Source organism: Arvicanthis niloticus, chromosome 21 (genome assembly GCF_011762505.2).
Source record: "Arvicanthis niloticus isolate mArvNil1 chromosome 21, mArvNil1.pat.X, whole genome shotgun sequence".
NCBI lineage: Eukaryota > Metazoa > Chordata > Mammalia > Rodentia > Muridae > Arvicanthis > Arvicanthis niloticus.
In genome coordinates this window covers 25158612-25174840 of record NC_047678.1, presented here as the reverse complement: position 1 = coordinate 25174840, position 16229 = coordinate 25158612, and the positions used below count along the sequence as shown (strand labels likewise).

General features: G+C 42.8%; 1 protein-coding gene across 4 annotated transcripts in view; it reads right to left on the bottom strand.

Annotated features, from left to right (window-relative positions):
- The window catches only part of Cpne4 (copine 4), a 457007-nt gene that overhangs the window by 89649 nt on the left and 351129 nt on the right, over positions 1-16229 (bottom strand). For all 4 annotated transcript variants that reach the window (XM_076917257.1, XM_076917258.1, XM_034484438.2 and 1 more), the window contains exons 6-7: positions 15068-15151; positions 13498-13587 (exon numbers count right to left, since the gene is read on the bottom strand). In XM_076917257.1, the coding sequence (XP_076773372.1) occupies positions 13498-13587; positions 15068-15151 (174 nt within the window). The remainder of the gene's footprint in view (positions 1-13497; positions 13588-15067; positions 15152-16229) is intronic.

Genomic DNA, 16229 nt, shown 5'->3' with positions numbered 1-16229 from the left:
AAAAGCTGATCTCCGAGAGTCAGTTCTGGCCAAGATACCTTTCTTCTTTGTGGGACTCTTCCCTGTACACACCCCCCAGTCCCGAAGGTATGTTTCCCCCTTGCCTCCCTCCCCATGGAGACCTCTCCCTCCCTGTAACCTGGAGCTGATGGAGATAAATATCTATTAATGAGGAATCTCTTTGGAAAGGTAGTACCATATTTCCATGAGGGATATCCCCCAAGACACACAAAAAGAAATGTTTCCATGTTGAATTTAGACTTGCTACAGGTGACAACAAGTGTCCCAGGTCCAAAGTAATGAGATGACGAGAGAGAGAGAGAGAGAGAGAGAGAGAGAGAGAGAGAGAGAGAGAGAGAGAGAGAGATATTTTCCCCCCTGTGTTGGGAGCCGACCTTTAGCAGAAAGTGTCTAGAAAGCAGCTAGACACTTTCAAGCCTCCAAGGCTTACATCATATCTACGTGCCTACAAGGGGCGTGACAAAAGTGTATAAATACCCCAGATTTCCCTTCAATAAAAGAGACTTGAAAAGAGACTTGATCAGAACCTCTGTCTTGTCTCCATTCCTTGTGTCTTTTCTCCTTATCCTCACTCTCTCTCTCTCTCTAGACCCTGACCCGAAGACCAGAGTAGCAGTTTGAAGCCAGGCAGAGAGGAGCAGGCCGCAACATAGTAACTATTCAGGCTTGTTAAGTCTTTTGTCTCAAGCCAGGTAGAGCGGAGCCGGTTGCAACACCCCTGGGAGATTTTGAAAGGTCAGTTCAAATAGTAAAACCTAACTACGGGCTTTGACATACATACATCCACCTGCACATTCATCCATTAAGCAGATACTTATGAAGGTTGTAGTACAAAAATGTCAAGCATTGATTAGGTGAATGAAGCCAGTTTCTTTCCCTTGGACCTTGCCACTTATACTTCAGTAGAGGAGACAAACCATAAACATTCGTATAAGTGAGCAAGACAGTAGCAGACGACGGCACCTGCTTTGAAGAGATGAATGGGTGGATGAGATTGGATCGATTGGAATATGAATGACATGTATGATGGCATCTGAGTAGCTGAATCCTGAGCTGATACATGGAGGTTAAGAATTTGCCAGCCATGCAGAGACACGGACAAAAAGTTTGAAGAACAGATAAGGATGTTAGGTTTATATCTGGCTTTAGACATATGAGCTTGGGGTTATTTGAATATGTTAAGAACATTAATCACAATATAGACTTAAGGACATGGGTGTGGCTACATATCCTTTCAATACTGTAGGGAAAGTTTGTTTAAAAGGCCCTCCCAAGGGTAATTTATTTCCCTACAAGGACATGTCACAGCCTGATTTCAAAATTTACTATTAATTAAGGACTCAGAGTCCATAAATATATATGCTGATATGTATATCAACTATATGCAGGTGTGTATTGTAGCCACACATGTGTACAATGTAATACCTTACATCCAATAACAAAGATAAGTGTAACATTTATAGTTGATTGCCCTGAAGGACATTAATCCATTTCTTTCTATGTAGAAATCTTAGTTCTTCATGGGTGATACGGAAGTAAAGAGGAGAAGTAATTGTGGCAGAAAGGTTTAAGCAGAATGGGGTGGGGACATACAGGGTGGAGTGGGAGCACAGGGGAGACAAGAGGGCAGGGAGTGAGGGCTATCCAAGAGAAGGGTATATGAAAAACCATATGGAGTCATGCTACTTTGTCAGCCAATCAAAACAAGTTTAAAGGGGAGAGTTAGAAGTCCCTGCATGATTAGATAACATTACTCCTAGGAATCACAGAATATTTAAAAATTCCAGTAGCAGGTATGGGATAGCACCTGGTCAGGGAGACCCAAGAGAACCTCCAAACAATATAGGCTCTCGCCATTCCACTTGGTTGCTTACCAAAACCAAATGATAAAGGCTCTGTTGCCAAAGACACCACATACATCAGTTGCAAATAGCAGAGAAGCTGAGCTGTAGCTAACCCAGAGGTTTCCTTCCGCTGGCTGGCTTTCACAGTATCCAAAGATACTATGCCTGCTGCTAGGGAAGGTACAGAATCAGTGGTCTTATCCTGCTGCGATCCTTATGAACCACAATGCCAACACGTCATACAAGATGTGTAGCAGGCGCAATGGTGGTACAGTAAGTTTGGTGATAACCAATCTGGACTTGAGGCTCACTCCATAAGGAAGAATTTATCGTTGGTACTGTATCTCCAGTTAACAACCCACTGCTGAGGAGGTTTCAGCCAGGGGTTGAGGAGTGTGTCTGCTTACTATTGATATTTAGCTAAAGTGACATGGCCCCAAACTCCCTTTAAATATTTATGGCTATACTCCTAGATAAACGCTACCCCTAGTCCTAACCAGAGACGCTCTTGGCTGTGAGTGGTGGTGAATGCAGAGACTCATGGCTGTGTAAGGCACTGAGAATAATTGACAGCCAAGCGGGAGTTATTAGCTCTAAACAGAATATTTATACCACAGCCATTAAAACTCAGGGAGAGACACAGAAGAGTGAACAGAAGGAAGGTAAGAGACAGACGATAGAAGTAGGCTGGAGAAGGCTGCCATCAGGGCGTGGCACAGCTGTCGTAAATACCATCTCATAGCAGTTATAGTTACCTGCACTGCGCCTGCACATGACTGGACGTGTCAACAGTCAATTGGGGACTGAGGAGTGGCTCATAGACCCTACTGCTCTCTGCTGAACTACTGGCTATCGATGGCTAGTGGAGGCGATGTACTCACTATGGAGCCCAGGAGGCCCCAGCGGATGATTCTAAACCTATCGTCACACAAATGGTCCTGACTAAAATCAATAGCCAAAAGACAAGACAGTGAGAAAGGAACTGGTGGGGTGGAGGGAGGATGGCAGAGGTGGGGGAGAGATAAGTGGGTAGGATCTGAGACTAATAGAGATGCATATATGGAATTGTCAAAAATCATTTTAAAAGAGACGGGATTAAAGGAAAAAGAAATCTTAGTTCTAGCCATGTTTAGAGGGAAAGACAGTGTAAACTAAATTCCTGAAAATGCTTAGTTTTATCATCTCCTTGTTTTTCTCTGTAATTAATGAGTTGGATACAACAAACATACTCATTTCAAAGTCCAGTGAGAATATTGCTGTCTTATTTTATCAGCATTATATTTTGAGAAGTGTCATCCATAGTCCAAGTCAGAGGTCTGAAAAAGTTGCCTTAAAAGACTTCAATGTTTATTTCTTCACAGTGGGAAAGGTTTTTAATCTGACCTTGTCCACAGGAAGGTCTTCAGAGATGGAGCTGACTTCCCGAGAGGCATTTGCCTCTGAGTCAGGTCTGCAGGGCGGGCATGCAGCTGCTCTCCTACAAAATAAGCACTAAATAGGAATGTGGTTTATTGAGGACGAGAGGAACCACAATCTAAGGTTATGCTGGGCATTTCTCTCTAGAAAGCACCTCCAACAGAGTCATCAAATAAGACACTAGGAGAGTTACCTCTGAGGAAGAACACCAGCTTTTATAAAGAGAGCCCTTGAGGCTGGGTTAATCATACTCTAGTTACTAATGTTCAGATACAAGGGAAGGCCCATCTCTATATGGAATGTGAGGAATATAGATTTTTTTGTCTAATCAATTAATTAGCATTTTATTACTTTCTTATAAATTAGAATTTTGGCCCCTGGACTTATATTTTTGGCTATTGTGTGAATCAATTCTTCCAGATCCTGTCAAGTATTTGGATAAAGCCAGATTCCTTTCACTGAAGAAGATGGAGTCTAGACCAGGCTCTCACTGGGAATCCCAAACGTGAGAAGCCTCTGTAGACAGCATGAGGAGGCATCTCTCAGCTTTTACTCATTTTTTTCCAGCTGCATGAGGCAGAGGTGTGGCTGGTCACTGTACTGTTTCCTCTCTTGATTGGGACAGTCAGAAAGCATTTATTGTTGCTTTCTAGAGTTTGAGATCACACAAGATGGTAATTCCCATGTTCTCAGAGAGTCAATAATCTCCAAAGAGGTTAGTGAGACATTTCCTGCTTTCTTTCTTGGCATTCAGTTTAAGGAATCTGTTTCATGCTCACATACATGGCATAGGCTTGACCTTCCTCAGCCCTCTTTTGAAGACCAAAGATATTGCAGTCATGTAAGATCTCAGGAACACTGTCCCTATGAGGAGAGCTATTTCTACTATCTCCTCCAGCTCCCAAGGAGGCCCCTGGGCTTGCTCTGCTAAGCATCTGAATGAGGATCACTTCCCCTAATCTCAAGGACCCTCTTCATAAAAGCTGACGATATTCCTCAGAGATAACTCTCTTCATGTTTTGTTTGCAGATTCTATTGAGAATATCTTCTGGAGAAAACCTCACAGAATAGCCACAAACCGTGATGTTCTCCCCCCAAAACACATTATTAGTTAATGCATAAGTTGTGAGAATGCAGCTACATGCTTGCCCTTACAGATCTGACTCAGAGGCAAGAGCCCCTCAGGAAGTCAACTCCATCACGACCTTCCTATCAACAAGGTCAGGTTAAAAACATTTCCAACTGTGCAGTAATAAACATTGAAATCTTTGGGGGCCATGATTTGAGTTTCAGTGTTAACAAAATAGTACAATAAACAATGACAGGAGAGGCTTCGATTAGCATGCAAGCAAACCAACTAACAAAGAAACTCAGGGATGAGCAACAAAAGTGGCCAGCACACAGCATTAGTCTCACCAGTTACAGATCACCCTACTACAACTAGAATTGTCCTATTACAAATAGAATCATCCTATGGCAGTTGTATTAAGGGATTCCCAAAATTCCCACTCTCTTCCTTTCTCTTATTAGCTGCTTTACTCATTACTATGACAAAACATCCGACATAAACAGCTTGAGAGTGGGAAGGCTTGCCTTGGCTCCCGGTTTCAGAGGGCTTCGATGGATCACAGCACAGATGGTACTGCAGAGTCACTTAACGACAATGGTGTGAGTACATGGGAGAGACTCCTCACCTGGTGACTGGGAAATGCTGAAAGCAGAGCTGGGAGTAACCTTCAAATGCCTTTCCCCAGTTAAGCCCCGACTCCACACCTAAAGATCTCAGAGCCAGTACAAGTGGGGAACTGAGCCACCCATGGATGAGTCTATAGACAGTTTTGTTTGATTCAAGTCACAACAGTGTTTCCTGTCATCCTTAAGCAATGTCCTTCAACTTCCTATCGTTTCTCTGATTTCATCCTCCAAACTGGTCACCTACCACTTTTCAGCGTAGCATTGGCTGTAAATGGATTAAATATGAGGAAACAGAACAATTGGATGCAGTCTGTACTGGGGAAGCATGGTATTTAGAGGGACAAGTGGTCTCTCATTCTACTGTCATCTGGAGATCTCACCAGAGAGGTGACTAGTGCTCAATCAGGGCTGCTCTTAGTTCACAGCTGAAGTGATTTTTCTTCAGAAACACCATTTGAATCAGTCAAGTCCTGACAGGTTATTCTTGACAGATAGTTAAAGACATTGCTATGGCCACGGGCAATATTGCTAATAAAATAGTTGGATTTTGATGTCATTACATTATTATTGAAGCAGTACCTTCTGACAATCTCATTCATCTCCCTTTGTAGTTACTTAATTCAACAGGCCAAGGAGGGCTCCCATTAGATTCAGGTCCATCACACAGAGATGAGGATGGGTGGGTCTACTCAATGGATGTTTGAAAGGTTGATGTGTGGAGAAAAGAAGAACGGTGTATTGGTACCGCCTCCACTGTACTCTCCATTCATAATGATTGAGCAGAAGATTTATGAAACAGACGAACTCCAGTGTCAGAAGGAATCTCTGGGGAGCTGGCCCACCCTACTGCTGGGTGACTGACAGAGCAAGACTAGGCAAGCTGTAGGAAGTAGAGGCAGGAGCCAAAGGCTCCATAGAACACTGCTGTGGAGTAGATATTTCAAGTTCACTCATGCTAACTGGAAGATTACTTATTTATTGTAGTAAAAGATTTATCATACTACATTTACCATCAAATTGTTTTGAAGTGCATAGCCCTGAGCATTAAGTATGAACACATTGTAGTATAGCCATTATCATTGCTCCCCATGAGAGATGATCTGTCTTCCTCATTAAAATTCCATGTCCATTAAAAACCAGCTCCAAAGCTTAAGCATTATGTAAATCCAACTTGCTGGATTCATGGACAAAACAGGACTTGCTTTGCAGAGACTCTCTCTCTCTCTCTCTCTCTCTCTCTCTCTCTCTCTCTCTTTCTCTCTCCTCTCTCTCTCTCTTTCTTTCTCTCTTCTCACTGATGAATACATCACCTTGATATTGAAGCAAGCAGCACCTACTGCTAACACCATTTGTAGGAGATCATCCCCCTTCCCCTTTGGGAATTACTAAATACAACATGCAGAGAAAGACTTTCATTAGCAGCAGGGGCCTGGGACATGAAGAAGGGCAATTTTCTTCTTTGCGGATGAAAGGATGATGTCTGGGGAAAGAGGAATGGGTTATTAACACAGGACAAGAAAAATAGGAAGGTGCTTAAGGAGAAGGAATGGCTGGGAGATCATCGATGTGCATGCACAGTCACTGCTCCTCAGAATGTGCAGACTTAGGATATATCTGTCCCTTCAGAATATTTTACTGTACAGTGCTGGTGTGAAATCTAGTTCAAAAGTCAAATAGACTTGATGCTGTTCGTGCCACTTAAAAACTTTGTGGACCTCGCTGTTAAAACACTATTTTCTTCTTCTGAGCCCCAGACTTCTCATCTGCCAAATGGGCAATAAAAGCTTTTCTCCAGATGAAAGTTAGGGGATTACAGTTAGGTGATTGGATGAATCTTAGAAGAAACTTTGAACGTTGAACTTTTAACATTGTTGAGACCGTTATAGACTACGGGACTTTGGAAGCTGGACTAAATGCATTTTGTATTATGCCATGGCTAGGTATGGCCCCCATGGACTCAGGAGTTTGAACAAGCCTATGGGGACCAGGGAGTGGAATATGGTAGTTTTGATATGCTTAGCTCAGGAAGTGGCGCTATTAGGAGGTATAGCCTTATTGGAGTAGGTATGGCCTTGTTAGAAGAAATGTGTCACTGAGGGTGTGGGCTTTGAGAAAACCCCCCCCCCCAGCTGTCTGGAAGCCAGTCTTCCCCTTGTTCCCTTTAGAATAAGATGCAGAACTCTCAGCTCCATCTCAAGCCCCATGCCTGCCTGGATGCTGCTATGCTTCCCACCATGATGATAATAGACTGAACCTATAAGCCAGCCCCAATTAAAGGTTGTCCTTTATAAGAGTTGCCTTGGTCATGGTGTCTCTTCACAGCAATGAAACACTAAGAAAAGTCAAACAGCCAGCTACAAAAATCTTTCTTTTTCTTTACAGACACCTAACTAGACTGTACTGCTCGATTTGCCTGGCTGCTCAGTGTGACCGAGCTGTTACTGAGTTCTAGTAATTGGTTTCAGACCCAAAGCTTCCTTTTTCTATTTCCTGGATGTAAATGAGTAGTAGGGTGTGGGTGAGCTATAGGTGCAAGGAACCTGAGTACTGCCCCCAAGAGTTCTCTCCAGGGTCTGATCATGTAGTCTTGGCTAGTCCAGAACTAGCTGTGTAGACCAGGGTGGCTTCAAACTCAGAGATCCACCTGCTTCTGCCTCCCCAGCCATTGGATTAAGGTTTCTACCACCACACCCAGAAGAAACCTGGGTTCTTGAATCATGAAGAAACAGACATTGTTTTGAAAATTTTTTTATCTGTGCTTTCTGTATAAGCAAGAAATAAACTTTATACACAGAGTCTCTTTACGACTATATGTTTGCCTTTTAAAATTTCTTTTATATGTGCATGTGTATGTTGGCAGAAGATGCCAATGTCTTCTTGAATGGCTCTCCCCCTTGTGTTTTGAGACAAGGTCTCTCTCTCTGAGCCTGGAGCTCACTACTGATTCACCTATGGGCTGAGAGATCCTCTTCTCTTGGCATCATCCTCCAGTGCTGGGGTTATGGATGTATACTGTTGGGCCTGCCCTTTACCCCTTCACATGGGTACTAGGGACCTCAGTTCAGGCCCTCGTGTCTACACAGCAAGCACTTTCCCCGCTGAGCCAGTTCTCTAGAGCCCTGCTGGATTGTTTAAGCTAAGGTAATTACAGAGTTCAGTGAGAAAACTTAAGCCAAGGGCCTACCCAGCACAGCTCCTGGAGCCTGGCAAATGCTCAGTGAATATTATCTGTTCTTTAGCAGGGACAAAAAGGCATGAGAGGCTTGGATTTAAGCTAAGATTTTGCTTACTTAAGCAGTGAATCCTAGATTATTTTCTACAAAGCAGGATCTCTGATCCTCATTTGTGAAGTAAGATGATATTAATGAAAAGGAAGACATATTAAAATGAGGAAGCTATGTCACCATCTCACTTTATAAGCCTGCCTGACTCCTGCATTATTTAACATGGCTTTCCACACTGTGGTATTGATTACAGATATCAGGTGGAACCACAGAGCAGGGGTACCATTTACTCAACTGGAGTTACAAATTCTAGGGCCATCGACAATTGAATCCGAAGAGGCTCGGATGAGTCTTGAAGCCTCCTGTAAACTTCTGAACATTTAGGCAGAGTGAAGGATCGACAGGCACAGGACCAACAGCCCTGAGCCCAGAAGGCTATGAGGAAAGCACTTGAATTTGAACAGGTTTCAAGAAAATATAATAAGACTATGGACTTCTACTCTTCACGGTTATGCAGCAATAGAAAGAGAAGTAAAGTTGCTTCAAATTGTCCAATAATGCCAGGCTCTTAATTACAATTGCCAATAATCCTGAGCATAGTAATAATGGTCTCTTCAATTCAACTTGCCTGTGGTTCGCATGCACCAAAAACCCAGAAATGCCGATCAAGCCCTGTGCTACAGATTTGGGGTTTTATGGAACTAAAAGGGGGGGTCACTATTAAGAAATACGATTTTGGGGGATTTAAACTGGGATGAAGTCTCATCCTTCCCAAGCATTAAAATGCAGATTTATTAGAGAAAATCAGCAATAAGAAATGCAAGTATATTTAAAGGATGTAGCAAAAAGATGTAAATATTTTATCCAATTCGAAACATCTATTCTTTCCCCTGGTAATTTTAAAAGAAATCAGAGAAATTTGGGGGAGTGGTGCCCAAGAACACTGTATGCCTTCTGTCTGTTCTCTGCGGGGTTCATAGGCATTGACCCTGGTCTAGATTCATTTCGAGATGGCCCAGAGGTATGAGTAGGACAGGGAACTTTAAGGCGTGACAACAGGAAGCTGGCCGTGATTAATGATTTCTGAAGCTATGTGATAATATGGAGGGAGGAAAAGAAGGTCACAACACTTTTCAAGCTTCCCGTGTATTTAAATAAATACCTTTATATTAATAAGTAAATAAATCAAGTTTGAAAATGGCATTTAGTCACTATTTTGACTTCTATCATGGAGAGGAGTTGCAAACAGACCAAAACATAAACAAACAGACAAACGGAACTAGCTACTTAAAGTTGATGATCACGCAGATGTTGTATAACTAAGAAAATAAAAGACATTTAAAGGATGTATTGGGACAAAAGCCTTAATTATTAAGTTGGGATCTAAAATCTAATTTGATGGATGGTTTAGTACATTCAACTTTTCATTTTTGTTGGTTGGGAAAATGCCACCCATATGATCTGAGCTCCCATCTGGCAGCACGGCACTGTATGTCTGCTCTTGAAGCAAAAGAACCAATAAATATAAATAAAAGGCCGTACAAGAACCCATCCTACCTTCCAGAAGAGCTGACTTTACAGTGAGCAGCTGAGTGCCACTGTAGGGCCAGCGTGGCGGTGGGTGGTGGTAGGGAAGCCTCCTCACACTGAGGCTCAGGCCTATCCTGCCAACCTCTGTACCAACTTCCCTTGCACAGGTTAAGGACAGAAGCAGTTACTGTAGGAAATCCAGGCACGGCCTGGATGTGCTAGATGTCTGGATATTACAGAGAACAGATGGTTACCGTGTGGAGAAGCAGCATCAGCCGGGAAGATAGAGACATCTGCAGGAAGCTTGTGAACTGGTGAGACAGCGCATTCTACAAAGTGCTTTGAGGATTTGGGTTTGATCCCCAGAGTCTACATAAGTAAACCAGCCAGGGTGCGGTAGCGCATGTTTAATCCTGGCACTGGGGCAGTGAAGACAAACAGATTGTTAGGGCCCAGTGGCCTGCCAGCCTAGCCCACTTAGTGAGTTCTTGGACAGTGAGAGACCTTGTTTTGTTTTCTGAAGGTGGACATCACCTGAGGAACAATACCAAGGTTTTCCTTCGTGTGTGTGCACACACATGTAAGAATGCACATATGCACATACACATGTGCTCACACTCACTCCCCCCTGCAAAGGTTAAGAAAGTATTGGTAAATGAGGCTAGGAAGGCGCTCTGCAAGTGGGAGAAGGTTGGAGAGAATCAGAAGCAAGCAGTGTGATCAAGGAAAGGCAGAAGAATAAGGACAGCCACCAAAGCAGAGAGCTGACTGTCACTGTCGTTTCTCCTGCACATGCAGCATGTATAGCCTGGGTCTGAGCACTGGGCAGAGAGGAAGGAAGCCAGCAGACAGAAGGGTGGGGTGGAAGGGCAGTGTGGAAACTAGCGAAAGCTGCCTATGTTTAATCTCAAAATGTGTGGTCAATGGAGGAGCATGAATTCCACCGGGAAATCTGATAGAAATGCAGATTCTTAGGCCCATTCTATACCCCTTGAATCAGAAACTGGGGGTTGCGGTGAAGCTCAGCCACTGCTATTTCAATGAACTGTTTATACATTGTGGGTATGCCAGGGGTTTGAGAACGTTGGACTGTATCAGCAATTCTTAATTTAAAGTGATGTTACCCTCCGGGAATCATTTTTCAATGTCTAAATATATTTTGGTTTATCAAATTGGTGAGAGAGGCAGGGAGGGAATGAAGAAGAGGAAAAGAGAGAGGTAAGGAGATGAGAGAGAGAGAGAGAGAGAGAGAGAGAGAGAGAGAGAGAGAGAGAGAGAACATTAAGTACTCTATAATACACAGGCCAGTCTCTCAGGCCAGTACCAGAAGGTCAGCTGTGAAGATGCTGAGAGGCCGGTCCTTCCCTCCATGTTTATCCTTGCTTTGTTTCTTCTTTCTTCTATTATTCCTCCAACTCTCTCTCTCTTATTCTTTACTTCTGCCTCTTTCTATTTTCCATCTGATTATCTATGTCTTATGACTCTATCATCTCTTACAAGTTCTTATTCCTACAGAGACCACAGAGTTCTCAAAAACCCACAGAGGGCTCCTTTATTTACATTTTTTATTCATTTGTTCCTACTAAACCTTCTTTTTACTCATTCAAGGACTCCAATGACAAAATGTCAAAGGATGTGATATTTTATTTGTGGCCCAAGGAAAAGAGTTACTTTTTTGGGATGGGTAAGCACTGCTCAAAGCAGAATTGGTGATCACCACCCGTACTGGAAGCTGTAGCTCTTGGCATCTTGAAAAAGAGTTTCTATCAAGAAATCCAGTCAGAAATCCCATCTTTTTCCACTTCAGCATGAATGAGCGTTCCCAGAGGTTTCCCCAGAATAACTTTGTTTTTCATAAGAGATAGAGATAGAAACTGAGCTTGTCATTAGTATCATGGAAGTCAGAGAGTTAGTTCAACAGGTCAACCACAATGTCCACAGAGTGGATTTAAGCAAGGATACACAACATTAACGAGACTAGGACTAACCAACCAGATGGGATTCTAACCTGAATGATAACATTGAAACTAAAAGAATTTTGTCCCTCAGAACAAGGTCTTCAGGGTGAATGGGGTAGGACGTACCATCACACAGGCAAACAGGCAAACTATGGTAGCTAGTGTTATTTGTCAACTGGATAAACCTGAGAATCAACTGGGAGATGATCCCTGAGGTGTTTTTTTTGGAAGATGATCTTGACCATGTTGATTGACATGGAAGACTTATGTTACTGGTGGATGAGCCTGAACTGTGTAAGAATGGTGGAAGTGAGATTAGCATGCATGAGTCTTTACTGTCTTCTGACTGCAGACGCAATGTGACCAGATGCTTCAGGTGCCTGCTGCCTTAACTTTTGCACCACGGTGCTCTACAACTTAGAATGTGGGCCAAAAGAAACACTGTCTCCCTTAAGTTGCTCTTGTTAAAGTATTTTTATCACAGTAAGAGAAAAGTCACCAAGACAACGCCTGTCTTGATTTTTCTGAGGATGGTTCCCCCTGAGAAGCCAACGTAAAGGTTTGTTCCCCATGGTGAGTGGACCATTCCTTTTGTCTTCATGTGAAGGAAGATGCGCTTGCATCAGGATCTGAAGCCTTTCAAGGTCTGAGTTACCCAGCATCCCTCCTACACCCTCAGGCTCAATTCATCTTCTGACTTCTGTCTTCCTTCTGGTTTGCTCACAATACAGAGCCCTGGAGATGGGCCCCCGAATCTGCTTGATAATCATGTTAATCAACTGGACTGTGGCCTTATGGGCAGTTTGTGTGCAATGAGTTAGTCATCCTGTATCAATAGAATTGGCCCTGTGGTATCAGCAATGAAACGTTTCAAGTTTCATTCCAAGATCAAGGGCAGACCAGCCCACTGGCCACAGCAAGTGTCTTCAGGAAGCGATTTCTGGTATTCAGTCTGTTGTCTCCCTCCCATGATTCCTGACCCTCCTAGTGCATGACACCCAGCCCCTCCAATTTCTATACTCCCGTAGTGCTCAAGGCATTTGTGGTAGATTAAAAAGAATGGCCCTGATACTTTGCAATTCCTCCCAGGGAGAGGTAGAATACATTGTGTTTGCATCTGGAATAGGCAGAGGTTTACTTCTAGGTTGTGGGGAAAGTATTTGACTTCATCAACTTGTACTCAGAGGCACTGAAGCTTCTGTTTTGGACTCTTGGAACCCACAGTTACTATACATAAAAGTCTAAGCTAGTGTGTATGATGACTAGAACTAAGCCCCCCCTACATACACTGCATATGACAGCTTGCCAACCCCCAGAAGTCACCTCATTCATGGGCAGCAGACCATGAGCACCTCACAGAGACCAAGAATGCCTAAGAACCACCTAGATTGGCCCAACCCAGTTTGCCCACGCACAGTTATAAGATAAACACATTTACTATCTCAAACTACCACACTTCAGTATGTGTGGGGGGAGAGTAATACATTACATAACAATAGATACTTGATGCAGAAATATTTTCCTCCCAGAAACTTTCAATTATACTCTGAAGTTATTGCCACATTTTGTTTCTGAAACGCCTCAGGCACTGTCTTTTGACATAATACATTAGGATTTATTTTAGGGCTATTGTATGAGTGTTGATAGCTCTGGCAGAAGAAACAGCCTCACTTTCTTCCATTAAGATGCTAAAAAGGTGAGAGGGCTGAGAGAGTGGCACAGAAAATTCTATGTGCCCATGTTGACGTGAGAGAAGAAGGGGGGTGCAAATGCATTTCCAAATTCACATCTCTCAGATATGGATCTAACCTTCAGCCTGCGGTCTGGATCTCCGCTGCATAGAGAGTTTACCGATACTTTGAATGACTTCCAGGCTGGGCTTAAGTTATTCATCACAACCTGGGAAGAGAAAGACATGAATAGTGATTTGAAGAGGAAAGGCTTGACATTTTCATACTTCAACAGAAAAACTACTCGAGAAGCCACTGCTGTGTTTATGAAAAGGACAAGCATCTGGGACAGGTGGCCTGATGAAAACTTGAGAGCAGTGGGTATTTTGAGAGTGGCCCCGAAGTAGGTCATTTTGGGCAGAACTTCTGTGATCTCTGGCCTGGATGTTGTTTCACGAATAAGGACAGTGACATTTCCTAGCATGTGGATATAGAAGATGACCTCTTCTACATCAAAAGGCCTGGGGTAGAGGCAAGGCTGTAGGACTATCAATCTTATGGCGTGGATTCCTTTCCCTTGGAGTCAGCAGAGGAAAGGTACCTGGCAAGGGTGGGAAGGAACTGTTAAAAGAATAACTACCCCTCACTGAGGGGCTATGTGCAGTTAATGGCTGCCAGGGCCAGGGGAGTCTATTAGCCTTGTGGTGTGGCCTCTGGTCAGTTGTCCATGCTCCAGTAAACAATCCCATACAAGCATGCTCATGTGAGCACCTAAACTCGGCAGGTCACACAAGCACACAAGAAGACAACAAAGTAGGAGGCGAACTTGCTGGGCATTCAGTAGGAGTGGAAGAGGGCTAAGTGAGAATAATGAGTGGCAAATGAGCAGAATACATGATATGTATGTATGTATGTATGTATGTATGTATGTATGTATATATGAATGACATGAATACATATATACTTTTTGTTTACTATATAAATATATTATATAACACATATGCACACACACATATTGTAAGCTTTGGAAATCTGTGAGTTATATCAGATAGAGTCTGGGAATTTTCTAGATGAATAATACTAAATTTTACATTAGCCAAACTCCATCTCAATAAGAATATTTAGAAATATAAAACACGGTAATTCTTCATATTATAAACTAAATCAATAATATAGCAAAATGTATTTAAAATCACCTTACTAATCATGAACCTGGCTAAATATTGCCTAAGGGTCCATGGGATTGTTTTCTGTCTTTGTTTTGTTTTGAGGAATCCAGCTTAGTTCTGGGTGCACACGTGGCTCCTTTGCACCAGGCCTGCACTTTACAGTAGGAGCTACCAGAGTGTAATTCCTGGACCAGTAGGTGCTATGTTACTGGGGACTTCTTGTAAACAAAAATTTTCAGCTTCACCTAGTCCTAGAAACAGACACTTTTGAGGGAGATCTTTCGTGTTATCTACTGAATGAAACCTAAGAGGACATCCAAATAAAGTATTAAATGAATTCTGCTGTGTTAATCTACGAAGTTTTTGGGTAGAAGTCATGAATTTGAGAGAGAGCAAAGGGGCACATGGAAGGGTTTGGAGGGAGGAGAGGGAAGGGGTAAATGGTATCATTACATTTTAACTTTTAAAAATTGAAAATCATGTACAACAACTATTTACAAGAGCACAGCTGGTCTCAGAGGCAGAGTGCACACTTCTTACCTCTGTTCGGTGCACAAGCTGTTGAGTGGCATCATCATTCATTCTGAAAATCTCCAGAAATGGGTCGGATTTACTGAAGAAATCCTAAAAGAGATAAATGAAATTAAGTGCTCTTTTATTCTCTTTATCTCTCTCCCGAACTTGTTCTGGTCCTGACGACTGGTAGGCTTAATTACCATAATCTGACTTTTTGGGGAATGGAAGCCAAACTGGCCATTTCTTTCTGGAAGGTCAGCCTCAACGCCACCACCTTCTCCTCCTTGCCCCAACACAGTGTGTGCCACCATTTCTTTTTCCTGGGTTCTTGTCCTTCTGACCCACCCTTGCCTGGAATGAGCTGCATCTGAACTCCAAGTTCTTTGTTCTGTATTTGCTAGGCTGAACTCTGAAGGATTCTTCACAGATGGATTTAAAGGCCAGTTTCTTGAGAAATCAGAAATCTGTTGTCTCAGATATGCTAACCATGGCTATTTAAGAGTCTGTATCTGACCACTGTAATGTCTGGATCATTTATGCTTCTGCCTCTATTATGCTTCTTTGTATGTTTGTTAATTTTGATTAAATACACACCACATAAAGAAGATTACAAAGGTTTCATATGTGTCCTCGGTATCTATAAAGGCGCTAAAATGAGGGCAAGTGCCTTGAATCTAGTCTGGATTAAGCTATTCAGAGGTTGGATTTCTTCAGAAGTCTTTAGTAAAAGAAAGAGTCCTTCTAATTTCAGAGTCCTCCCTCCTTGGGTGCTGTCCTTAGAATGATCTAGCTGTAAGCCAGAGGATTTATGGAGTAGGTCCTCCCTGTAGAGGACTCCCTGTGTCTCTGTTAATCTCTGCTGTCTGACCTGGCTTTAGTTCCTGGTTCACTTTCTCTGTTTCTGTTTGTTAATTAGTGAACACATTGCTGCATTTCTCCCCTCCATCATCCATCCCCATTCTCCCAGTGCCCCCAAATTTCCACCTTTTCTTTCCCTACTCCACAAAGTCAATTGAACTTCGGGCTCAGATTTGTTTTCTAGACACTTCCTGGCAAACTTTACAGGCTCTACCCCCATGCTATTTAAGGAACCAGGCTTGAGTGAGAAACATGCCCAGAGTGTCTGAGTTATCTTGCTGGCTTTTCTTCTTTGCTCAGTTTCTAGGTCCTTTCATCTTGGCTGCCT